Below are 27545 nucleotides of genomic sequence, written 5' to 3' on the forward strand. Positions count from 1 at the left end.
AAAAATTTGCTGAAGTGTAAAGTAGTGAACGATGACACACTTCAGGAGAAAGGAGGTATTGTAATTTTGTATTGTAGGAAGCACCAATCAGAGACGTAGAATAAAGTAATCAAATGTTTGTTCTAATGATATTCTATGTACAATACTTCCTGTGGTCACCAGGACAGAGCTAGCCCGTCCCCCTCCAACCTGCCGGAGTTCCCTGGTTGCAACTCTCCCGGTAGCGCCTTACTGCTGGGTCTGAAGAGGGTGTCTGTATGGCTGGTTGACTGCAGGAAAACACCAGGGCAGAGTGGAACTGTGAGAGAAGGACACAGAGCTTTGATTTCATCAAGTAAGAACAATGGGGTGTGTGGATGAGACTACAATCTGATTCTGTAACCTCTGTTAATTGATTGATTAGCAGTATACACTCAGTAGCCAGTAAATTGTCAATCCAGTTTCGTAAACGGAGGGGGGTGTACTTAATAAACTGGCCACTCCACTGAGTGTATATTGATGATCAGGGCGGCAGGTAGGTTAGTGGTTAAGTATGTTGGGCCACTAATCGTAAGGTTGCTGGTTAGAATCTCTAAGCTGACTAGGTGAAAAATCTGTCCATGTGCCCTTGAGCAAGGTACTTAACCCCGATTGCTCCTGTAATTTTCTCTGGATAAGAGCGTCTGCTAAATAACAAAAACTTTAAAAAATAATGTATAGTATTTATTCACCCATATTTCCAAAACCTATTATTCAGTGTCTGTTTCACAGGTGACACCCCTAACCGTTGTTCTCTCAGTGGGAGGAGCTTATCATCTGGGGAGCCTCAACAACATGTGACGGAGAAGAACCTCTCCAGATCAGAACACCTCAAGAAACACCAGCAGAGATGTATAGGGAAGAAACCTCACCACTGCTGCTCTGACTGTGGGAAGAATTTCACAAGCAGGAGTGGCTTCATTATTCACCAGCGGATTCACACCGGAAAGAAACCGTACTGCTGCTCTCAGTGTGGGAAGAGTTTCACTGCTTCTCAAACCTTAAAATATCATCTGAGAATTCATTCAGGGGAGAGGCCTTACCCCTGCCTTGATTGTGGGAAAAGATTTGCTTATTTGGGAGCCCTAAACATACACAAGCTAACACACACTGGAGTGAAGCCTTATAGCTGTGGTCAGTGTGGGAAGAGCTTCAATCAGTCAGGCCACCTGACAACACACCAACTAACACACACTGGAGTGAAGCCTTATAGCTGTGGTCAGTGTGGGAAGAGCTTTTCTCTAACTTCCTCCCTGACTAGACACCAGCGAACACACACTGGAGAGAAACCTTATGTCTGTCTATGTGGGAAGAGCTTTGCTGTTGCTTCCAATCTGACTACACACCAGCGAACACACACCAGAGATAAGCCTTATAGTTGTTATCAGTGTGGAAAGAGCTTTGCTTCTTCAGAAACACTAACTATACACCAGCGCATACACACAGCAAAGAAACCTTTTTGCTGTGGTCAGTGTGGAAAGAGCTTTGCTGTAGCTTACTCTCTGACTACACACCAGCGAACACACACTGGAGAGAAACCTTATACCTGTGATCAGTGTGGGAAGCTCTTCCGTCAATCAGGGAACCTAAATTCACACCAGCAAACACACACTGGAGAGAAACCTTAGATGTGGGGAAAGCTTTGTTCATTTAGGGCCTATGTTGAAAAACACCAGAAAACAAAACGTGTCGTATTTTATTTGCCTCCTATTCGACACCGGTTCCAGATCCCTAAATAAAGGATCAATAGAAAACATCTAGTGAAGTCATATCCATCTCTTTCATAAAACAGTTGATTTAGTCTGATCACCATAAACCTGTTTGGAACATACAGTTGAAGTTGGAAGTTTACATAACCCTTAGCCAAAAACATTTAAACTCAGTTGTTCACAATTCCTGACATTTAGATTTCCTGTCTTAGGTAAGTTAGGATCACCACTTTATTTAAAAAATGTGAAATGTCAGAAAAATAGTAGAATGATTTATTTCAGCTTTTATTTCTTTCATCACATTCCCAGTGGGTCAGAAGTTTACATCCACTCAATTCGTATTTGGTAGCATTGTCTTTAAATCGTTTAACTTGGGTCAAACGTTTTGGGTAGCCTTCCACAAGCTTCCCACAATAAGTTGGGTGAAATTCGGCCCATTCCTCCTGACAGAGCTGGTGTAACTGAGTCAGGTTTGTAGGCCTCCTTGCTCGCACACGCTTTTTCAGTTCTGCCCACAAATGTTCTATAGGATTGAGGTCAGGGCTTCGTGATGGCCACTCCAATACCTTCACTTTGTTGTCCTTAAGCCATTTTGCCACAACTTTGGAAGTATGCTTGGGGTCATTGTCCATTTGAGACCAAGCTTTAGCTTCCTGACTGATGTCTTGAGATGTTGCCTCAATATATCCACATAATTTCCTTTCCTCATGATGCCATCTATTTTGTTTAGTGCACCAGTCCCTCCTGCAGAAAGCACCCCCACAACATGATGCTGCCACCCCCATGCTTCACGGTTTTTCCTCCAAACACAACGATGGTCATTATGGCCAAACGGTTATATTTTTGTGTCGTCAGACAATTGGACATTTCTCCAAACAGTACGATCTTTGTCCCCATGTGCAATTGCAAACCGTGGAGCAGTAGCTTCTTCCTTGCTGAGTGGCCTTCCAGGTTATGTCGATATAGGGCTCGTTTTGCTGTGGATATAGATACTTTTGTAGCTGTTTCCTCCAGCATCTTCACAAGGTCCTTTGCTGTTGTTCTGGGATTGATTTGCACTTTTCGCACCAAAGTACATTTCTCTCTAGGAGACAGAACGCGCCTCCTTCCTGAGCCGTATGACGGCTGCGTGGTCCCATGGTGTTTATACTTGCTTACTATTGTTTGTACAGATGAACGCGGTACCTTGAGGCGTTTGGAAATTGCTCCTATGGATGAACCAGACTTGTGGAGGTGTACAATTTTTGGCTGAATTCTTTTGATTTTCTCATGATGTCAAGCAGAGGCACTGAGTTTGAAGGTAGGCCTTGAAATACATCCACAGGTACACCTCCAATTGACTCGAATAATGTCAATTAGCCTATCAGAAGCTTCTAAAGCCATGACAATTTTCTGGAATTTTCCAACCTGTTTAAAGGCACAGTCAACTGGAATTGTGATAGTGAAATAAGCTGTAAACAAATGTTCGAAAAATGACTTGTGTCATGCACAAAGTAGATGTCCTAACCGACTTGCCAACACTATAGTTTGTAAAGAAGAAATGTGGATTGGTTGAAAAATGAGTTCATGACTTCAACCTAAGTGTATGTAAACTTCCGACTTCAACTGTAGATGCGGTAAAGAAGTCAATCGAACTCGAGCAAAACAATAGAATTGCCATGGAAATGTGTGGGGGAAAAGGCCATGGGGGAATAATCCTGAATCTCTTCATTGCCCCCCAGCAAAATTAGTCTACGTTTAGACTATTGTTTATATGTGTATGTCACACTATATTGAGGTACAAATCAGAGTATAACGCTTGTATGTCAACCCCAACCAGCAAATGTTCATTTCATATTCACCAATCAACTGCATTACAGTTAAAAATGATTGACTACCACCACCACAGATGCTAGCTATGCTAACCGGAGTACGCATTTAGAAGTCACTTCAACTTTTAAACGTTATCCTGCGAAAACAGCCAAATATATCAAAATCGGACTTAAGTAACCACATTGTGAGCCTGTTACAATACATACAGTGCATTCGGAAAGTATTCAGACCCAGTGACGATTTTCCACATTTTGTTACATTACAGCCTTATTCTAAAATGTATTAAATACTTTTTTCCCCCCTCAATCTACACACTCCCCCATAATGACAAAGTGAAAAGTTTAGGAATTTTACAAAATGTATTAAAAAAATTAAACTATATTATTTACATAAGTATTCAGACCCGTTGCTATGAGACTCAGGGTGCATCCTGTTTCCATTGAGATGTTAATACAACTTGTTTGGAGTCCACCTGTGGTAAACTCAGTTGATTGGACATGATTAGGAAAGGCACACAACTGTCTATATAAGGTCCCACAGTTGACTGTGCATGTCAGAGCAAAAACCAAGCCATGAGGTCGAAGGAATTGTCTGTAGAGCTCTGAAGCAGGATTGTGTCGAGGCACAGATCTGGAGAAGGAACCAAAACATTTCTGCAGCTTTGAAGGTCGCCAAGGACACAGTGGCCTCCATTCTGAAATGGAAGAAGTTTGGAACCACCAAGACTATTCCATTTTAGAGTAAGGCTGTAACAACAAAATGTGGGGGGGAAAATCAAGGGGTCTGAATTAAGGCTGACCCCAAATTAGTCGCTTGTTTGGTTGTCATGCAGTTGGTTTTAGTCAAGTAGTAACATGTGTGTGTGAGACACACATACATTTTCGGATCAAGCATGAATGGGCTTTTAGTCTAGGCCTCCAATAGATTAGTTACCTGAGATGGGCGCAAATATATATGCTCCTCCCAAATTTTGTGACAATGTGGAGGGCTCTTTAGCTCCGCGTTGACAGTACATCCTGTAGAAAACAAACTCACTTCTTCTTGCACTGTTTCGCAAAGCACAAGAAGTATGAATTCCCTGACTTCTACTGAGGCCTTATCACCATAAATGCTGCATGGCCAATGCAGATGTCGGATTGAACATGCAGCGCCCAGATGCACAATGCTCTTCTCTCTCCAGAATGCGCTCTCTCCTGCCAATTTGTGCACATTCATTGTTTTATAACTTCATTGTGTGAATTGTTTGCGTTTGATATCACTTCCATTACATATCACCAGTAGTACATTCTAACGTTAATTCCTAATTTACAATGTTTGTTACTTTGGTTAGTCATTTCTGATAATTATTCCAGTCTTCCCGGTATTATTGTCAGAGTCGACAGATTGTTTGCAGAGTGCACAACCTATGCTGAACTTGTGAGAAACAAATTTTGGTTGATTTCATTCCATTTACGAGTTGTCATTTTAGTCAGTCTTTTGTTTGGAGCGCTCCTGTCAATGTTGAGTAAGGACCTGCATGCATAGAAGTAGGCCAATAGGCTACCTGGCCTGCGGGAAAATGTACATAAATGTGCCCATTTGGAGATCTGATAGTATTTCTGGTTGGCTTAACGCACCATCACTAATGACCTGTTGAGCATTTCAAAGTTATGTTGTATTCTTCACCTCAAAACAGCAAGCAAACAAAGTCTGTTTTTACATCCATTGAGAATTGCAATAGTTAATCATTGTATTTGAAAAATCTTTCTAGCTCTCTCACTTTAAATAACCAGTGTGAAAAGATAAAATGTCATGCTCTGATCCAGTGGAAACGTCATAATAGGCCTACCTGATCACTTCTTATCAGTGCTTGTGTAACAGTATAACTTTAGTCCGTCCCCTCGCCCCGACCCGGGCGCGAACCAGGGACCTTCTGCACACACCAACAACAGTCACCCACGAATCATCGTTACCCATCGCTCCACAAAAGCCGCGGCCCTTGCAGAGCAAGGGGAACCTTAACACTATATATTTGAGGGAATACAAACAGTTATTTTATAGCAATAAATTACACTCCCTAAACCGCTTCAGGCAATTGGAAGTGTTGATGACTATGTACGGTAGGTGGCGGCACCGCTTAAACACCACAGAAGAAGCCGAAAAGCATCAACAGGAAGTTCTTTGTTACCATCCTCTATCGAGTTTTCAAACTAAAATAAATTCCACAGGATCGTTCTGATGTAAAATTTGTCTCCATTTAAATCCAGTTTTGATATTTAAAAGGAAGTTTGATTGCGCTGGTCTAGCTTTTCTTTATCTGAACGCCGTGACAAAGAAAGTAACTCTAGCGTACACATTTACTTTCATTTTTTTTTTTTGAAGAAAGAATCGCTTCCAAGATGGATCGGGTAAGTTTGGTTGACTGTTATGAACAGTGTCCTTACTGTGGTGTATACAATGTCTAGGTCTCGTTTCCTTTGATCGTCCACATCCATTCCTTCCATTTGAACGTCTAGACAAAATAAATCAGGGTGGTTATTTCAGCAAAGTAGCCTACTAGCCAATCGCACACAGATTGATACAAGCAATGCGCAACCAGCAGGTCAAGTCAGAAGCGAAAATAAATAATTAAGCATAGGCTACACCAGTGATGTATATAAATCCTGGTTTGCTGATGATATGTATTGGCCATTGAGAGGCTACACCAATGATCTCACTTTTGCAACATTTTTCATATTTTATAGTTCTATTCCATTATGTTGTAGTCGCGCTGAGTATTCATTGGTTTAAGCGCAATGTCAAATTAACATTTCCCTACCATCATATCTAAGCCATTATGAAGCCAATGTCGATGGAATCTCGCAAATCAACTTGACAACACTCCTCACCTCCGTAGCGTCGACTATAGAGTAGCTAGCTAGTGTTGTAAAAGCCTAATTGCATTGCAAGGTAGCAACGTGACAATTTGCCCAACGTTTGGTGTTGGTTTGTTGAACCGATGTAGTTAGCTAGCTATATTTTGGAAATATTTAGGACTGACGTTTGGAAGTGAACTAACGTTAGCTACCTTGTGTTAGTCAGCTGTTGTCTGGCTATAGTTAACTAATGGCTGAAGTTGTGTAACAGACCTTACATAAACAAATATAGCTAGCTACCTTAGCCTGTTCATTAGCTAGCTAGCAAGCATTCAGCTGACTGGTGTTAGCTATTTACAGAGGCTAGCTGCTGGACTTTGGACAAGCAAGTTAACATTAGCTAATAACAGCTGTATTGTTACAGAACAACAGTTGCTGACCCGTTTAGATAGAACTGAGATTTGGCAGAAAATGTCAAATGCTACAAAAAGGAGCTCATTGTTGGTTCCTAATGGGCAGAAATATGCATGTGAGAGTAATAAGTAATCAAATCTGTTGCACTTACAAATCGACTCAATCCGACATTTAAATCAAATGGTCACTTTATGGTAGCTATATGCTCGTTTTCATTTGACTTATAGAATTTGAGCTAGGTGGGAGTAAACTCTGAAAACTCAATTGCTAAAGACCCTTTTAGATGTTCGGAATATGTTACTCCGTAACGGCTGGACAGCTCCTGTTACGGTAAGAGCTAGCCATAGTTCACTGTCAAGACAGGACTCAACCTGTAGCTGAGAAAACAAACAGACATGTACGGTAAACAGCATGTTGTGGACTGCAGTGAGCAAATGCATGCTTACTAGCATCAGGACAAACTCACCAGTTCCAAATATCCAGAACACATTCCAGTATGCTCCTTCTTCTGTCTTCTTGACGTTGTGATCCATATCTGTGCTGATCAACTCTGCCATTAGACAGGCTTGATTGTATTTACAGCTCCATCTGGACTCTCCCTCAACTTGAGACATCTGTGGCACATTGTTTTGTGTGGAAAAACTGCACATTTTAGGGTGGCCTTTTATTGACTCTAGCAGAAGGTGCAACTGTGTAATGATCATTCTGTTTAATCAGCTTCTTGATATGCCACACCTGTCAGTCAGGTGGATGCATTCTTGGCAAAGGAGAAATGCTCACTAACGGGGATGTAAACAAATTTGTGCACACAATTTGAAAGAAATAAACTTTTTGTGAGTATGGACAATTTCACTGATTCTACAAAACATTACACTTCTGTCATCATGAAGTGCTTTGAGGCTAGTTAAGGATCATATCACCTCCACCTTACCTGACACCCTAGACCCACTTCAATTTGCTTACCGCCCCAACAGATCCGCAGACGATGTAATCGCCATTACAATCCCCTATCCCATCTGGACATATCAAATCAAAGTTTATTTGTCACGTGTGCCGAATACAGTGAAATGCTTACTTACAGGCTCTAACCAATAGTGCAAAAAAGGTATTAGGTGAACAATAGGTAAGTAAAGAAACAAAACAACAGTAAAAAGACAGTGAAAAATAACAGTAGCGAGGCTACATACAGACACCGGTTAGTCGGGCTGATTGAGGTAGTAGGTACATATAGATACGGTTAAAGTGACTATGCATATATGATGAATACCTATGTAAGAATAGGAATACCTATGTAAGAATTCTGTTCATTGACTATAGGTCAACCTTCTACACCATAGTACCCTCCAAGCTCATTAAGCTCAGGGCATCTGCATTTACAGATGCACCATTGAGAGCATCCTGTTGGGTTGCATCACCATAAGAACATCAACCACCCGAGCCACGGCCCGTTCACCCCGCTATCATCCAGAAGGCGAGGTCAGTACAGGTGCATCAAAGCTGGGACCGAGAGACTGAAAAACAGCTTCTATCTCAAGGCCATCAGTCTGTTAAATAGCCATCCCTAGCTGGCTACCACCCTGTTACTCAACCCTGCACCTTAGATGCTGCTGTCCAATGTACATAGACATGGAATCACTGGTCACTTTAATGGTTGATAAATTAGGCATTGTTGCATGCTGTAGGCGTATAGATAAATGCACATATATTTTTTCCCAGTGTGGGCCTTGTGTTCTAAAAATATATATATATTTTTTCATTGAAGTATTGAAAAAGATATGAGTCAGTCAAACTGTCAAAAAATGTAAAATGCCCATCCCAAACTGAATTGCATAGCTACTGTAAAATATGCTACATTTAAAGGCAGACTCGGCTAAATGACGCCACAAGCAGCACTGCAGATATTGCAATGAGCAAGATGCAATACTTTGCTCTCACACAGTCACACACAGTATCTGCGCAGGCATGTGCACTGGTATGCTTCACGCTGTTCCAGCATGGTAGCCACTGGACCAAAACAGTGGAGAAGTTTAGCCTTGCACGTCAAGGTTTTTGCTTATAACAGAAATCGACCCACTATGTTGTTTACTTTGTGCATCTAGCCTACGTTATACCTTTAAATTCAGAATATGCTATTCTGTCATTTGAATGTTTTTCATTCCATAATGTTTCTTAATTCCTGCCTAAAAATATGTTAGACTGTGTAAAATGTAGACGCCGTGCGCGTCATTGTTGGATTATTCAAGTGTAGGCCTACCTCAAGTCCCGGCAGTGTGTTAACTTAATTTAAACTATTAAACTCAATAAATAAATAATTTTGAAGACCCTGGTTCTTCCCCCACCTGCAGCCAACCAGCAGTGCAGCTACCAGTCCCAGGGGTCCCCTCAAGGAGGTATAGTGACAGACAGCTGTAGGGTACTTTGCTTTATAAAATAAGCAACAACAGCTCAGACCAATTCCAGCACTTAATTAAAATCTATTATACAGTGCCTTCAGAAAGTATTCTTACTCCTTTACTTATTCCACATTTTGTCACAGCCTAAATGGAGCTTTTTTTCTCACCCATACACACACAATGCCCCATAATGAAAAAGTGAAAACATGTTTTTAGAAATGTTTAAACATGTATAGAAAATGAAATACAGAAATCTCATTTACATAATTATTCACACCCCTGAGTCAATACATATTATAAATCACCTGTGGCAGCGATTACTGCTCAAAACTGTAACAGGAATAGTCACTGTCTTCTTGGTAAGAAACTCCAGTGTGGATTTGGCCTAGTGGTTTAGGTTATAGTCCTGCTGAAAGGTGAATTCATCTCCCAGTGTCTGGTGGAAAGCAGACTGAACCAGGTTTTCCTCTAGGAATTTTCCGGTGCTTAGCTCCATTCCGTTTCTTTTTTATGTTGAAAAACTCCCCAGTCCGTAACGATAACAAGCATACACATAACATGATGCAGCCACCACTATGGTTGAAAATATGGAGAATGGTACTCAGTAATGCTTGGGGCATTTCCAATACAACACACATCACTTTGTTTTCAGGACATAAAGTGAATTGCTTTACCACATTTTTTGCAGTATAACTTTAGTGCCTTGTTGCAAACATGATACATGTTTTTGAATATTTTTATTCTGTACAGGCTTCCTTTTTTCACTGTCAATTGGGTTAGTATTGTGGAGTAACTACAATGTTGATCCATCCTCAGTTTTCTGCTATCAGAGCCATTCAACTATGTGACTGTTTTAGTCACCATTGGCCTAATGGTAAAATCCCTGAGCAGTTTCCTTTCTCTCTGGCAACTGAGTTAGTAAGGACGCCTGTATATTTGTAGTGACTGGGTGTATTGATACACCATGCAAGGTGTAATTAATAACTTCACCATGATCAAAGGGATATTCGGCTGGCTGATATTCAATATTTTTTTTTACCCATCTACCAATTGGTGCCCTTCTTTTCGAGGCATAAAACCTACCTGCTTTTTGTGTTTGAATTTCACTGCTCGACGGAGGGACCTTACAATTATCGGTATATGTGGAGTACAGAGATGAGGTAGTCATTCAAAAATCATGTTAAACACTATTTTTGCACACAGAGTATGTCCATGCAACGTATTGTGACTTAAGCACATTTTTACTCCTGAATTTATGTAGGCTTGCCATAACAAAGGGCTTGAATCCTTATTGACTCCAGACAGTTTCATTTTTAATTCATTTGTAAAAAATAAAAATACATGACATGAAAAAACATAACTCTACTTTGACATAATGGGGTATTGTGTGTAGGCCAGTGACAAGAAAATCTAAATTGTATCAATTTTAAATTCAGGCTGTAACACAACAAAATGTGGAAAAGATCCAGGGGTGTGAATACCTTCTAAAGACACTGTATATCAATGTTGCTATGTTTTAGTGTTAAATCATGTTTGAAAGTGTTAAAGCTGCAATATGTTTGTTTTGGGAGAATTCACATAGCAATGTCAGTTATAGATCTGTCATTCTCATTGAAAGCAAGTCTAAGAATCAGTAAATCTGTTCTGTGTTTGTTATTTCTATGCTTCCCATTTTTATTTTGTTTTTCAGTCTTACTTTCGGTTTTGTGCACCAGCTACAAACATCTGAAAATACAATATTTTGGGTTATGGAAAATATATTTCACAGCGGTTTAGGTGGTACAACAAATCTCTACAGTACACTTAGCAATTTTAGCAACCAGGAAATGGTGGAGCAATTTCTGCATAGGCATTTAAATAATACTTGTAAGTGTTACATAAGGTTCTATAGTGTTCCATCATGTTTTATTGTGTTACATCATGTTTTTTGGTAGGCTAGATACCATGTCAAGGAATTCCTAATTATCTTTCCTTCCAACGTCGTCACTTGTTCACTTCACTGATTTTGAAAGGAAATGATTTGTATAAAACATATGGTGTGAACTCCCACTAGCCCATGCTTCCACCAATCCAATGCCCTTAGTTATTTTTTTTTCATCACTGTTGCATTTTTGAAGTATGTGGTACATTTTCAAAGTTCTAAACACATGTTTTCAAAGGCCATTTACAATTAATTACATAAAGAAATATTTTCCAGTAATTTGTAAACAATACATTTAACTATAATTTAATCAAATTGCTCAACTTAACTACTAAACCAATTGTATAGTGTCAAGTTGAAGTACAGTTTGAGAACTGTATAAATTGACATTCATTTAATTTATGTTTGAAGGTAATTCCAAATAATTGATGGATATGGCTGTAAATACTACACTGTCCTTCTGCCAGTGTACTTCTATACAGTAGGGCAAAGTGGGTCACTCTGCTAACAATTGAAATGATGGTGTAGTGTACAATTTACTGCTGAAATACTTGGGTGTTAAATTACAGTTTATTCCACTCATTATCTGAATGTTGTTGATTTTTAGATGTGGCTGCTGTTACAGTAACAAGTCACATAGAAAAGTGGATCTTGAACAATGTTGCATGGGGCAGAAATTGCACCAGGCTACACCAATACCTTTTTACTGTAGGTTTCTACTACATGTTACAATACCCCTATATCTGATGGTTACTTCTATTTATGTACTGCAGTAGGATACTGAAAATTTAAGACGGACTTTCTCAACATGCCTCAAAAGTTGGATAACGAGCAGCAGTAGTTCTTGTGTTTAGGTTTTTCATCACTGGTAATTTGAACAAACCACAATTTTATTTTTATTTATTTCACCTTTATTTAACCAGGTAGGCCAGTTGAGAACAAGTTCTCATTTACAACTGCAACCTGGCCAAGATCAAGCAAAGCAGTGCGACAAAAACAACAGAGTTACACATGGGATAAAAAAACGCACAGTCAATAACACAATAGAAAAATCTGTACACAGTATGTGCAAATGAAGTAAGGAGGTAAGGCAATAAATAGGCCAATAGTGGTGAAGTAATTACAATTTAGCAATTTACACTGGAGTGATATGTGCAGATGAGGATGTGCAAGTAGAAATACTGGTGTGCAAAAGAACAGAAAAATAAAAACAAATATGGGGATTGGGGATGAGGTAGGTAGTTGGTTGGATGGGCTATTTACAGATGGGCTGTGTATAGCTGCAGCAATCGGTAAGCTGCTCTGACAGCTGACGCTTAAAGTTAGTGAGGGAGATGTAAGTCTCCAACTTCAGTGATTTTTGCAATTTGTTCCAGTCATTGGCAGCAGAGAACTGGAAGGAAAGGCGGCCAAAGGAGGAGTTGGCTTTGGGGATGACCAGTGAAATATACCTGCTGGAGCACGCGCTCCAGCAGGTATGGTGCATAGTGATTTAGCAGGTGTTACAATCTTTCACATTTTGGAAGGGGAGGGGACATTCGTCCTGTATCTTGAGACGGTGGAGCTCCTCTTTCCAGAAACTGTTAAGCTCTCCTAACACGTATGAACTAAATTGAGCGGCTAATTTGTTCAACGCCAATGAATGCTCTATCAAAGGTTCTTAACATAAGACATTGTAAAAAATATCACTTCCATTTGAAAAATTTGCCAAAGTGATTTAAAAATAAATACTAGACATTTATGGAAAGTAGTGAACAATTACACACTTCAGGAGAAAGTAGTTATTATAAGGATGTACCTAATCAATCAGAGATTTGGACTAAAGTAATCAAATGTTTGGTCTAATGATATTCTATGTACAATACTTCCTGTGGTCACCAGGACAGAGCTAGCCCGTCCCCCTCCACCCTGCCGGAGTCCCTGGATCACAACTCTCCTGGTAGCACCTTACTGCTGGGTCTGAAGAGGGTGTCTGTGCGGCTGGTCGACTGCAGGAAAACACCAGGGCAGAGTGGAACTGTGAGAGAAGGACACGAGGAGGGAGATGGAGATTTGATTTCATCAAGTAAGAACAATGGGGTGTGGATTAGACTACAATCTGCTTAATTGATTTATAAACAGTAAAACACTCAGTTGCTAGTTAATTGTCGATTGAATTTCGTGAACGGAGGGTAGTGTACCTAATAAACTGGCCACTGAGTGTTGATAAGAGAGCCAGGTAGTCTTGGTTTAGAGCATTGGGCCACAAATTGAAAGCTTGCTGGTTTGGATCTCTGAGCCGACTAGGTGGAAAATCTGTCTGCCCTTGAGTAAGGTACTTAAGCCTAATTGCTCCTGTAAGTCACTCTGGATAAGAGCGTCTGCTAAATATATATATATTTTTTAATTGTTATAGTATTTGTTTATCGATCCATATTTCCAAAACCTAGTTATTCAATGTTTTTGTTTCACAGGGGACACCACTAACTGTCGTTCTCTCAGTGGGAGGGGCTTATCATCTGGGGCGCTTCAACCACTTCATGTTGCTGACAGGACAGAGAAGAGTCTCTCCAGATCAGAACATCTCAAGAAACACCAGCAGAGACGTATAGGGAAGAAACCTCACCACTGCTGCTCTGACTGTGGGAAGAGTTTCACAAGCCAGAGTGGCTTCATTATTCACACCGCAGAGAAACCATACTGCTGCTCACAGTGTGGGAAGTGTTTCGCTGCTTCTAACACCTTCAAATCTCATCTGAGAATTCATAAAGGGGAGAGGCCTTACCCCTGCCTTGATTGTGGGAAAATATTTTCTTATTTGGGAGCCCTAAACATACACCTGCGAACACACACAGGAGAGAAGCCTTATAGCTGTGATCAGTGTGGAAAGAGCTTCAGTCAATCTGGGACCTTAAATTCACACCAGCGAACACATACTGGAGAGAAACCTTATAGCTGTGATCGGTGTGGGAAGAGATTTGCTCAGTCAAGAGAGCTGACTAGACACCTGCGAACACACACAGGGGAGAAGCCTTATAGCTGTGATCAGTGTGGGAAGAGCTTTGCTCTATCAAAAGCCCTAACTATACACCAGCGTATACACACAGGAGAGAAGCCTTATAGCTGTGGTCAGTGTGGGAAAAGCTTCAATCAGTCAGGCAACCTGACAACACACAAGCTAACACACACTGGAGTGAAGCCTTATAGCTGTGGTCAGTGTGGGATGAGCTTTGCTCGAGCTTCCACCCTGAATAGACACAAGCTAACACACACTGGAGTGAAGCCTTATAGCTGTGATCAGTGTGGGAAGAGCTTTGCTCTGTCAGATAAACGAACTATACACCAGAGAACACACACTGGAGAGAAGCCTTATTGCTGTTATCAGTGTGGAAAGAGCTTTGCTGTAGCTTCCACCCTGATTAGACACTATCGAAAACACACTGGAGAGAAGCCTTATAGCTGTGATCAGTGTGGGAAAAGCTTTGCTGTAGCTTCCACCCTGAATACACACCAGCGAACACACACTGGAGAGAAGCCTTATAGCTGTGATCAGTGTGGGAAGAGCTTTGCTCGAGCTTCCAACCTGATTAGACACCACCGAACACACACTGGAGAGAAACATTAGATAGATATGCAGTACAGGTAAGCCCTGTTGATAGCTGCGAACAAGCTATGATGGGTGTGTCAAAGATCAGTGGTTGGCTAGCTAGGGGCTTCTAAAAATGTACGTTAGCTAGAAAGCCACTGACACGTTGTGTGTAACGCACATTACCTTCCTTACAGGTAAAAAGAAAAACAGCATAGGACAGCATAATGACTGACATTTCATTATTGACAAGTCCTTTGTGAGCTAGCCAGCTAGATAACGTTAACTCGCCGTTCGTGTAGTCAGACTTGCTAACTTTAGCCCAGCACTAGGGCAAGAGTAGTTAGTTAGCTAGCATGTCACCACGTAAAAAGTCTTACACGAATGTTGAGCTAATGTTAACTAACATAGCTAGCTAGCTAAACATTAGCTACGGTAAATATCCCAGCCCTGGTGGGCTAGCTAACATGTCACCACTTGGAAAAGTGTGATTACACAAACAGTGAGCTAACATTAACTAGTTGGCTAACTAGCTCACAAAGGACTTGTGGACTCAATGTTTTTCCAATACAAACTACAAAAACGGTTTTGTTCCAGAGTGCTTCTGTTGTACATGATTAGTCAAGTGACCTGTGAAGTCAGTTAGACACGTCAGCAGGGATGGAAATTAAACTATCCTAAGGCTAGTACTTTTCAGATTGGGCTAGTAGAAAAGATGCCAAACTAGCCCGACACAGCAGTGAAACAACGAATGCCACAGAATTAGGACCCAAATGTTACCCGGGCTAGTAGAAATTGTGGTCTGCTGGCCAGTGACCAAAATCCTTAAGTTTCATCCCTGCATGTCAGTTCCTTTCAGACGATCCCCTTACAACTGTTGGTCCGTCTCAGTGACCTTGTGGCTGAGGGTTTTAACTTTCCTCTTGAGAATTAGAATCAGAAGTACAGTCATATAGCTCATTGCAAGACCTCACCTCTTCGGGCAAATAGTACTTTACACTGTCCTGATCATCTGCTCTGAACAAAAATATAAAACGCAACAATTTCAAAGATTTTACTGAGTTACAGTTCATGTAAAGAAATCAGTCATTTAAATAAATTCATTAGGCCCTAATCTATGGATTTCACATAACTGAGAATACAGATATGCATATGTTGGTCACAGATACCTTAAAAAAAACCTAGGGGAGTGGATGAGAAAAACAGTCAGCATCTGGTGTGACCAGCATTTGCTTCAGGCAGCATGACACATCTCCTTTGCATAGAGTTGATCGGGCTGTTCGTTGTGGCCTGTGGAATGTTGTCCCACTTAGGGCTGTGCCATTTTGTCAGTCGGTTATTGTTATGCAGACTGCCAGTCTCACAGTTATTGACCATTAACATGAGCATGTTTAGCATCTCCAGGCCTCCACACACATACAAGCTGCTGTTTCACACCTTTGAAACATCAACTTTTTTTTTTAAAGTCTAAAATCTATTTAATATACACCATCACAAAAAGTCCATGATTTATTTTAGTCAGGACTAACAAAACATTCTGATATGAAGAAAATGTATTTCAGAAGAACAGAATATGAGTTGGCCTGCTGTATATTATCTGGTTATGCTCCATGCCATAGTTTATTTAACCCTTATTTTACCAGGTAAGTTGACTGAGAACATATTCTCATTCACAGCAACGATCTGGGGAATAGTTACAGGGCAGAGGAGGGGGGAGGAATGAGCCATTTGGAAGCTGGGGATGATTAGGTGACTGTGATGATATGAGGTCCAGATTGGGAATTTAGCCAGGACACCGGGGTTAACACCCCTATTCTTACAATAAGTGCCATGGGATATTTTAGTGACCAGATAGTCAGGACACCCGTTTAACGTCCAATCCGAAAGACAGCACCCTACACAGGGTAATGTCCCCAATCACTGCCCTGGGGCATTGGGATATTTTCTTTAACCAGAGGAAAGAGTGCATCCTAACTAGCCTTCCAACACCACTTCCAGCAGCATCTGGTCTCCCATCCAGGACCAATCCTGCTTAGCTTCAGAAGCCAGCCAGCAGTGGGATGCAGGCTGGTATGCTTCCTGCAAAGGCTGTAGGCTTGTTCATTTAGCTGACAAAATATGCTTATAAGGCCCATGTTGATATTTTATATTAAATTATTTTCATAGTAAGAAGAATATAATTGATCTTAGCTGAATAAAATAGGATATTTTTCCCATTCCGGAGCGAATATGAAGTGGCTTTGTTGAATGTAAAAGTGATCATTTGAAACCGGTCCTATACACTAGTTTTAGAGTTATTTGGCAACTTTAGTTGTAAATGATAAACCTTATGTTATGATTTCAAAGACATTCTATATGGGCTGCATGATGCGATTACAGCCTATTGATGATTTTGGGAAGTTACAAAAAAAAGCAGCTTGTGCTCAGGCTGCACAGCTGTTCTTACTTCAAGTGATCAGATTTTCACCCATCAGACTATTCTCAATTTAATCTTGTCTTTACTAATGTGTCAAATGTGTTCTGATTTAGAATGGTCCATTTTCAAATGAACAGGGGCAGGGGGAAAAAGACATCCTTATGCACTTGAATAGCAAATGGTAGCAGCACACCGACCGGGTAGGCTACTTTTATTTTTGCAGAGCATGTGCAGCTGAGAAATAAATATAAAAACACATTTCACTCCATGCATCAACCACTGTTTGAGGAGCATGTGCTCTCTGCGCAACAGGTGATATTCCCCCCAAACTCTGTATGCCATGGTCTCTCCAAACCTGTTCCTGCAATTTGGGAAACCAAGTGAAATATGTTGGGGAACATCAAGAAGGAAGAAGGCTCTCAGGAAAGGAATAAAGGAGAGAGAGGAGGAGATGGAAACATGGGGCTGAGATATTCTGTATAGCTACAGGGAATGTGTCATCCTATTAAATATGAATAGAAAAAAGTCCCTACTAGGCTATTTAAAACAAATTCACTATAATTGTAGGCTAACCGTCCTGCACTATCAATGAACCAACCGCATCGCCTAAGTCTATAAGTTTTCTCACAGATGTTGGAATGTAGCATAAGGTAATCCGTTCATCTAGTATGCATAATAATACAATCCACACTCAAACACATGAGATCTTAAATGTTTTTTTTTACATTTATTTTTACGTTTTTCTGCTGTGCGTAATATGTGGTAGGCTAAGTATTGTATAACGGCACAATCATCATTTTTATTCAGTTTTGGGGGGGTTTCGGCTTGGGCTCATAACTCTAATATGCATATAGATGTTTTGAAATAATCATCACCTTAAAGGCTGTCCATTTTGTTGTGTTAGGCGTTGAAACAACCTGCTGTTGAATTTCTTTCTTCAAATGTATTTTCACAGTGAAGTGAGTTTTAAAAGCATGATACTGTTTTGATGAGAAGTGTTTGACATCAAATGCAATTGAAAATCACATAGTGGCAGGTCCTACAGGCTCTAGTTTTTTCACACCTGGACTACTGTTTAGTAGGGACCTCGGAAAATTAAAATTGGCTCAGAACAGGGCAGCATGGCTAGCCCTTAGATGTACACGGAAAGCTAACATTAATATGCATGTCAATCTCTCATGGCTCAAAGTGGAGGAGAGATTGACTTCATCACTACTTGTTGTTGTAAGAAGTGTTGACAAGCTGAATGTACCGAGCTGTCTGTTTAACCTACTAGCACACAGCTCGGACACCCATGCATACCCCACTACACATGCCACCAAAGGTCTCTTCACAGTCCCCAAGATCAGAACAGACAATGGGAGTGGCACAGTACTACATAGAGCTTTGGCTACATGGAACTCTATTCCACATCAGGTAACTGATGCAGCAGTAGAATCAGATTTAAAAAACAGATACAAATAAACCTTATGGAACAGCAGGGACTGTGAAGAGACACACACAGGCACAGACGCACATACACATTAAACACGCACTCTACACACACGTACACATTGATTTTACATTGTAGATATGTGATAGTAGAGAAGTGGCCTGAGGGAACACACTTAATGTGTTGTGAAAAGTGGTATGAACTGTCATGTAATATTTTTTAAATGTATTTAACTCCCCTAATGTTGCTTTACCCCAGGAAGAGTAGCTGCTGCCTTGGCAGGAACTAATGGGGATCCATAATAAATAAACCATGGAATGCCATCTAGCCATGAGCTCGTTTGAAAGACAATAACAAGAAATGTCTCTAATCTCATATTCAGCCTGCCACCTTCCAGGAAACCACAGCCAGTCAGAGGCTGCAAGCTAGTTTAGTTGTTTTAAATAAATACCTTAGGATTTGTGATTTTTATTGTATTTGCCAATTTTAAAAACAATACAACCACACGTGGACAACATGCATTTACAATCATTGACGACGTGATGCATCTAATAATTTACAGTTTAAATAGATTAATTACATATTGATTATACCAAAAATAGTCCACAGTTGTCATTAATTTAACATACTATATATGAGGGAATACAAACAGTTATTTTCTAGCAATAAATTATACTCCCTAAACCGCCTCACCCACTTGAAGAAAAGTGTTGATGACGATGTACAGTAGGTGGCGGCACCTCTTAAACACCACAGAAGAAGCTGAAAAGCATCAACAGGAAGTTTTGTTACCGTCTATCGAGTTTTCAAACCAAATAAAATTCCACAGGATCTTTCTGATGTAAAATTAGTCTCAATGAGACGTTTGTTTGTCACAATTTAAATCCAGTTTTTATATTAAAAAGGACGTTTGATTGCGCTGGTCTAGCTTTTCTTTATCTGAACGCCGTGACAAAGAAAGTAACTCTAGCGTACACATTTACTTTCATGTTTTTTTATTTGAAGAAAGAATCGCTTCCAAGATGGATCGGGTAAGTTTGGTTGACTTATGAACAGTGTCCTTACTGTGGTGTATACAATGTCTAGGTCTCGTTTCCTTTGATCTTCCACATCTATGCGTTCCATTTGAACAGCTAGACAAAATAAACCAGGTTGGTTATTTCAGCAAAGTAGCCTACTAGCCAATCGCACACATATTGATGATACAAGCAATGGTTAGCAGGTTAAGTCAGAAGCGGGGATAAATAATTAAGCATAGGCTACACCAGTGATGTATATATAATCCCTGGGTTGCTGATGCTATGTATTGGCCATTGAGAAGCTACACCAATGATGCATGCAACGTCTCACTTTTGCAACATTTTTCATCTTTTTTAGTTCTATTCCATTATGTTGTAGTCGCGCTGATTATGCATTGGTTGAAGCTCAATGATAAATTAAAATCTCCCTACCATCGTATCTAAGCCATTATGACACCAATGTCGATGAAATCTCGCAAATTATCTTGATTGGGGAGACAACACACTCCCCACCTCATCGTGATCTGTCCAGCCGTTACAGAGTACCATATACCGGATTTCTAAAAGGGTCTTTAGCAATTGAGTTTGAGTATTTTCTGCGCCCACATACATGCCTCAAGTCTAGAAGTCAGATTAAAACAAGCATATATAGTTACCATAAAGTGACCATGTCATTTAAAAAAAGTCGGATTGACTAAATTTGTAGGCCCATCTGCCAACCATCTGCCGATTGACTAAATTTGTAGGCCCATCTGCCAACCCAAGAAGTTGATATAAAAAGGCCACTCTAAAATGTGTGGTTTTGTCACACAAAACAATGCCACATATGTCTCCTAGTTTTGAGTGAGCGTGCAATTGGCATGCTGACTGCAAGAATGTCCACCAGCGCTGTTGGCAGAAAATTGACTGTTAATTTCTACCATATGCCGCCTCCAACGTTGTTTTAGAGAATTTCGCAGTACCTCCAACCAGGCCTGACAATCGCAGACCATGTGTATTGTGCGGGTGAGCGGTGTGCTGATGTCAACATTGTGAATAGAGTGCCCCATGGTGGCAGTGAGGTTATGGTATGGGCAGGCATAAGCTACGGACAACAAGCACCATTGCATTTTATCAATTGTCAACTTGAATGCACAAAAATACAGCTATGAGATCTTGAGGCCCATTGTGAAGACCATTTTTGTAAGGTAGCTGTAACCACCAGATGCATATCTGTATTCTCAGTCATGTGAAATCCATAGATTAGGGCCTAATGAAGTAATTTCAATTGACTCATTTCCTCATATGTACTAAAATCTTTGAAATTGTTGCGTTTTATGTATTTGTTCAGTTTAATTTTTTCAAACATTGGAGAAGTTTAGCCTTGTGCTTCAACGTTCTTGGTTATTGCGGAAATTGACCCATCATGCTGTTTACTTTGTACATAACTCTGTACACGTAATATCTCTGAGTCTACCTTTTAAACTTAGAATATGCTATCCTGTTCTTTTGAATCTTTTTATTTTCTTCATTCCTGCCTAAAGATATGGTCGACTGTTTGAAATGTAGACAACGTGCGTCATTGTTGGATTCTTCTAGTGTAGGCCTACCTCAAGTCCCGGCAGTGTGTTAACTTATTTAAACTATTAAACTTAATAAATAACTTACTAAATAAATACCCTGGTCCTTCCCCCACCAGCAGTGTAGCCACCAGTCCCAGGGGTCCCCTCAAGTATGTATAGTGACAGACAGCTGTAGGGTACATTGCTTTATAAAATAAGCAACAACCACCAAGACCAATTCCAGGATTGAATTCAATCATATCACTTTTGCCATGTTTTATAGTGTAACATAATAATTAGTGTTAAATAAGTCTTTATCACATGTTTTATAGTGTAACATAATAATTAGTGTTAAATAAGTCTTCATCACATGTTTTATAGTGTAACATAATAATTAGTGTTAAATAAGTCCTCATCACATGTTTTATAGTGTTACATAATATTTTATATGTTACATTAGAAATAATTTATAGTGTTAAATAATGGTTTCTTTGTATCTGCAGGAACAGTCCTACGTGGCCCTCACGCTAGCTCTGCTTCTGCCAAGATAATGTTAATGAATCCCTAGTTATCTTTCTGTCCTCCCTAAGTGTGCACTTGTTCACTTTCCTTCACTGATTTGAAGGGAAATGACTGGTATAAAACATATGGTGGATACTCCCCCTAGCCCAAGATTCTACCAATTGTCTTTGGTGCAATTTTCACAAGTATGTGGTACATTTTCATAACTCTAAGCACAAAAATCTGTTTCAAAACTCTTAGGCCATTTTCAATTGATTACTTTTGAAAATATTTTCCTGTCATTTGTTAAGAAATTTAACAATGATTTAATCAAACTGCTAAAATCTGAGCTACGAAAACAAAATGATATAGTGTCTAGTTTACTTTCAGTTAAAAATATCTAAAAAACATTATAAATTATGTAGTGTACACTGCACTGCTGAAATACTTGGGTGGTAAATGAGTTTAATCCATTCATTATCTGAATGTTGTTGATACACTGTAAGCTGATGATTTTAGATGAGAATGCTGTTACAGTAATAAGTCACATAGAAAAGTGGATCTTGAACAATGTTGCATGGGGCAGAAATTTCACCAGGCTTCACCAATACCTTTTTACTGTAGGCTACTACATGCCACAATACCCCTATATCTGATGTTTCTTCTATGTATGTACTGTATAAGAATACTGAAACTATGAGACTGACATTTTTCTCAACATGCTCCAAGTGGGATAATTAGCAGCAGTAGTTCTGGTGTTTAGGTTTTTCATCACAGGTTATTTGAACAAATCATGATTTAGCAGGCGTTACCATCTATCACATTTCGTAAGGGGAGAGGACATTCGGCCTGTATCTTGAAAGAGACGGGGGATTCTGGTTCTGCTCCTCGTTCTAGCATCTCCTAATCTCATCCTAACATGTATGAACCCAGAACTTAACCGAGCGGCTGACCAATTACGTGAGACTTTAGTTCTGGGTTAACCAAGACTAACTCAGGGGTGAAAGATGTGTTCAACTCAAATGAATGTTCAATCAAAGGTTCTGAACATAAAATGGGGCATTACAAGTGTCATCAGTTTTGGCATTTGTACTAAGAGTAAAAAAATATATAAACCACTTCCGTTTGAAAAAATCTGTACATTTGTGGAAAGTAGTGAACAATTACACACTAAAAGAGAAAGGAGATATAAGGATGCACCAATCAGAGATTTAGACTAAAGTAATCAAATGTTTGGTCTAATTATATTCTGTGTACAATACTTCCTGTGGTCACCAGGACAGTGCTAGCCCGTCCCCCTCCAGCCTGTCGGAGTCCCCTGGTCGCAACTCTCCTGATATCGCCTTACTGCTGGGTCTGAAGAGCCTGGCTGTGCGGCTGGTCGACTGCAGGAAAACTCCAGGGCAGAGTGGAACTGTAAGAGGGGGGCACGAGGAGGAAGACTTGATTTCATCAAGTAAGAACAATGGTGTGTGTGGATTAGACTGCAATATGCTTCTGCAACTTCTGTTAATTGATTGATAAACAATATATACTCAGTTTATTAGGTACACCTATCTAGTACCGGATCGGACCCCCCCCTTTGCCTCCAGAACATTCTGAATTATTTGGGGTATAGATTCTACAAGGCGTCGAAAACGTTCCCCCGGTGATGTTGGTCCATGCTGACGCAATGGAATCACACAGTTGCTGCAGATTGGACTGCTGCTCGTTCATGCTGCCAACAGCCCGTTCCATCTCATCCCAAAGATACTCTATTGGGTTTAGTCAGCAACCATGTTCAGATATACTGTAGCGTTAAATTGTTGCTGAATTGGTATCAAGGGACCTAACATGTGCCAGGAAAAACATTCCCCACACCAGTACACTATCACCAACAGCATGACGCAACAGGAACTGGGATTCGTCGGACCAGGTAATGTTTTTCCATACCTGAATTGTCCAGTGTTGGTGATTGCGTTCTTACTGGAGCAGCTTCTTCTTGTTTTTAGCTGATAGGAGTGGAACAGTGTAGTTGTCTGCTGCAATAGCTCATCAGTGACGAGGATCTACGAGTTGTGCGTTCCAAGATGCACACCACGGTTGTACTGCGCCGTTATTTGTCTGTTTGCACAATTCTTGCCATTCTCCTGCGACCTCTCTCGTCAACAAGCTGTTTTCACCCACAGGACTGCCGCTGACTGGATGTTTTTTGTTTGTCGCACCATTCTTAGTAAACTCTAGACACTGTCGTGCGTGAAAAGTCCAGGAGGGCGGCTGTTTCTGAGATACTGGATCCGGTGCGCCTGGCACCGACGATCATACCACACACTCAGTCGCTTAGATCACTTGTTTAGCCAATTCTAATGTTCAATCAAACAGTAACTGAATGCCTGTCTGCCTGCTTTATATAGCAAGCCACAGCCGCGTGACACTGTCTGTAGTAGTGATCTATTTTCATGAACGGGGTAGTGTACCTAATAAACTGGCTATTGAGTGTATATTGGTGGTGATATTTGTTTATGGACCCATATTTCCAAAAACTATTCATTCAATGTCTTTGTTTCGCAGGGGACACCCTTAACTGTCGCTCTCTCAATGGGAGGGACTTATCTGGGGAGCCTCAACAACATGTTTGTGACAAGGTAGAGAAGAGTCTCTCCCGATCAGAACACCTCAAGAAGCACAGACATACAGGAAAGAAACCTCACCACTGCTGCTCTGACTGTGGGAAGAGTTTCACTAGCAGGAGTGGTTTCATAATGCACCAACGGATTCACACCGGAGAGAAACCGTACTGCTGCTCTCAGTGTGGGAAGAGTTTTGCTGCTTCTAACACCTTCAAATCTCATCTGAGAATTCATACAGGAGAGAAACCTTACAGATGCTCTCAGTGTGGGAAGAGTTTTGCTGCTTCTAACACCTTCAAATCTCATCTGAGAATTCATACAGGGGAGAAGCCTTACCCCTGCCTTGATTGTGGTAAAAGCTTTGCTAACTCGGGAATTCTAACCATACACCAGCGTATACACACTGGAGAGAAGCCTTACAGCTGTAATCATTGTGGGAAGAGCTTTGCTCGGTCAGGAGAGTTGACTACACACCTGGTAACCCACACTGGAGAGAAGCCTTATGTCTGTCTGTGTGGGAAGAGCTTTGCTCTATCTGGACACCTGAATAGACACCAGCGAACACACACTGGAGAGAAACCTTATAGCTGTGATCAGTGTGGGAAGAGCTTTGCTCTATCAGAACACCTGAATAGACACCAGCGAACACACACTGGAGAGAAACCTTACAGCTGTGATCAGTGTGGGAAGAGTTTCAGTCTATCAGGGACCCTAAATACACACCAGCGAACACACACTGGAGAGAAACCTTATGTCTGTCTATGTGGAAAGAGCTTTTCTCATTTAGGACCAATGAGAAAACACCAGAAAACACAAACGTGCTGTATTTCATCTTCTTCCTATCCGACACCGGTTCCAGATCCCTAAATAAATGTTCAATAAAAAACATCTAGTGAACCCTAACCCTAAATAAAGGATAAATACATTTAAAAAAACTATGGAACAGTCATATCCATCTCCCATTCTTAAACAGTTGCCTCAGTCTGATCACCATGGTAACCTCTGCAGCATAATATGCAGCTCTGATCTGGGATCAGGTCTCCACTGTGTCTATGTAATATCACACATTCATCTAAATGGATAAATGTTATCATAGAATATGTCATAGTCAACGTGTGTGTGTGTGTGTGTTTACGTACTCCTAAAACTAATCAATGACGCATTGAATAATAATAATCATGAGGTCAAGGAAAGGACTATGTATGCTGTGTCTTGTGACAACCGTTAATGTAAAAACGTTTAGATTTATAATGTAATGAAAACGGTAAATGTAATATTATGTTGGTTAATATGAAAAAATGTTGAGTTGTTGTCGTAATAATCTTTTCCACTTAATGTAATAAGTTATTGGTATCAGGTAACAACTTTTTTAAATGAATAACGTAATAACTTCAACCGATCATCTAATAACACCTAAACCAATGTTTAATGTGTTACTTCACTAATGTTAATGCACATACCACCCTTCACCAATTACAAACCCACACACACAAACCTATGCACCTGTACTCACACACAAATACACAGCTTCATCATCAAATTGTATTGGTCGCATACACATATTTAGCAGATGTTATTGCAGATGTATAAATGCTTGTGTTCCTAGCTCCAACATTGCGGTAATATCTAACAATACACAAAAATACACACATCTAAAAGTAAAAGAAAGGAAGTATTGAAATGTACACACCTGCACAATCACAGACACAATGATAAAAATGTACTGAATTAATCTGTAGGCCTTATAGTCAATGAGCCAGGGTGTTTGTTCGGGGTGAAAATGTCTCATAATGATTCATTTTCTTTTCTTCTGTGTGTTATCACTCTTTCTATCCATCCCTCCATCCCTTTCAGTTTTCCCATAGTGGTTTTACCCTATGACAATGTCAGCATACAGTAGATCAGGTTATTACTCATGTTTACCCTTTAATCATATATCAGAAATGTGATCTTTTAAGTCTAGGATGCATATCAGAATTGCCTGTCATTGCTTTAAAAATAAAATTATACATTTGTTGTTCTGAAACATCATAAAAATTACCTTTAAAAAGGGGCCAGGCTTCGGGCGGGGAGAACCCCAAACTGCACCCCCACCCCATCATTGGCTACCACCTCCACCCTGATCTCCACTCTTCAGAGGTCACTACATGCCTCAGGACTTTGATGTCAACGTAAGAGCGAGAGAAAAAATGCAATTCTACCGCAGGAGCGGTAGAGATACTCTTAATGATCGGCTATGAAAAGCCAACTGACATTTACTCCTGATTATTATTTGACCATGCTGGTCATTTATGAACATTTGAACATCTTGGCCATGTTCTGTTATAATCTCCACCCGGCACAGCCAGAAGAGGACTGGCCACCCCTCATAGCCTGGTTTCTTCCTAGGTTTTGGCCTTTCTAGGGAGTTTTTCCTAGCCGCCGTGCTTCTACACCTGCATTGCTTGCTGTTTGGGGTTTTAGGCTGGGTTTCTGTACAGCACTTCGAGATATTAGCTGATGTACGAAGGGCTATATAAAATAAACTTGATTTGATATTTATCAGATGGATGAAACGGGACGAAAATACACGTTTGGAAAAGATGAAGATCATAAAAGCAAATTAAAAAGAGTAAGGGACCAAGTATGGACCGTTGCCAGAAGAAAGTGAAGAGTGAAGAACATTTTGACTCTGACTCCAATATTATGTGAATGCTAAAGACCCATAATTGTATCAATGAATCTAACCAAGGTAGCGAGCCATGAGTCACCACTCAGAATACTATACGATGCAAGTGTCTAGGTTTACCGTTATGCATTCATTAAAATACTAAGTGACAACAGCTAATATCTTGCAATCAATGACCTACTGGTGTGGGTAAGAATCTCTGGATTAACTATCTAATGTTAGCTAAATGTAGTAATGAATAAATTGGCCTAATTTCTTTAAATTGACAATTCTGTGACCTGTCATGGGCAAATTTTTACATTTACATTTACATTTTAGTCATTTAGCAGACGCTCTTATCCAGAGCGACTTACAGTAGAGTGCATACATTTTATATTTTTTTTTTTACATACTGAGACAAGGATATCCCTACCGGCCAAACCCTCCCTAACCCGGACGACGCTATGCCAATTGTGCGTCGCCCCACGGACCTCCCGGTTGCGACAGAGCCTGGGCGCGAACCCAGCCCAGCCTGGGCCCGAACCCAGAGACTCTGGTGGCGCAGCTAGCACATCAGATGTGTCCGGTGAGAGAAAGACCGGTTGAGGTTACCAGGATCACAGTAGTGCAGAAGGTGTTGTATGCTGAGGCAGTGAAGAGAGTAGTAGAGGAAGATGGGTCCAGGGTGAAGGATCCTGAGAGGATCTCTGTGAT

The 27545-nt window shown here is 40.4% G+C and overlaps 1 protein-coding gene, 1 long non-coding RNA gene and 1 pseudogene across 2 annotated transcripts in view; 2 read left to right on the forward strand and 1 right to left on the reverse strand.

Moving 5' to 3' along the window:
* LOC139570998 (zinc finger protein ZFP2-like) overlaps positions 1 to 27545 on the forward strand; it is a 55752-nt gene that overhangs the window by 6090 nt on the left and 22117 nt on the right. Inside the window, exon 2 of the mRNA XM_071393443.1 lies at positions 163 to 334. Within this exon, the coding sequence (XP_071249544.1) occupies positions 163 to 334 (172 nt within the window). The remainder of the gene's footprint in view (positions 1 to 162; positions 335 to 27545) is intronic.
* LOC139571039 (uncharacterized) lies at positions 41 to 7776 on the reverse strand. The gene is made up of 2 exons (XR_011674225.1): positions 7254 to 7776; positions 41 to 298 (listed from the first exon to the last, which is right to left on the reverse strand). It is a non-coding gene; the product is annotated as an uncharacterized lncRNA (long non-coding RNA).
* LOC139571021 (zinc finger protein 271-like) lies at positions 1650 to 26859 on the forward strand (annotated as a pseudogene).

This window comes from Salvelinus alpinus, chromosome 1 (genome assembly GCF_045679555.1).
Source record: "Salvelinus alpinus chromosome 1, SLU_Salpinus.1, whole genome shotgun sequence".
NCBI classification, from domain to species: domain Eukaryota; kingdom Metazoa; phylum Chordata; class Actinopteri; order Salmoniformes; family Salmonidae; genus Salvelinus; species Salvelinus alpinus.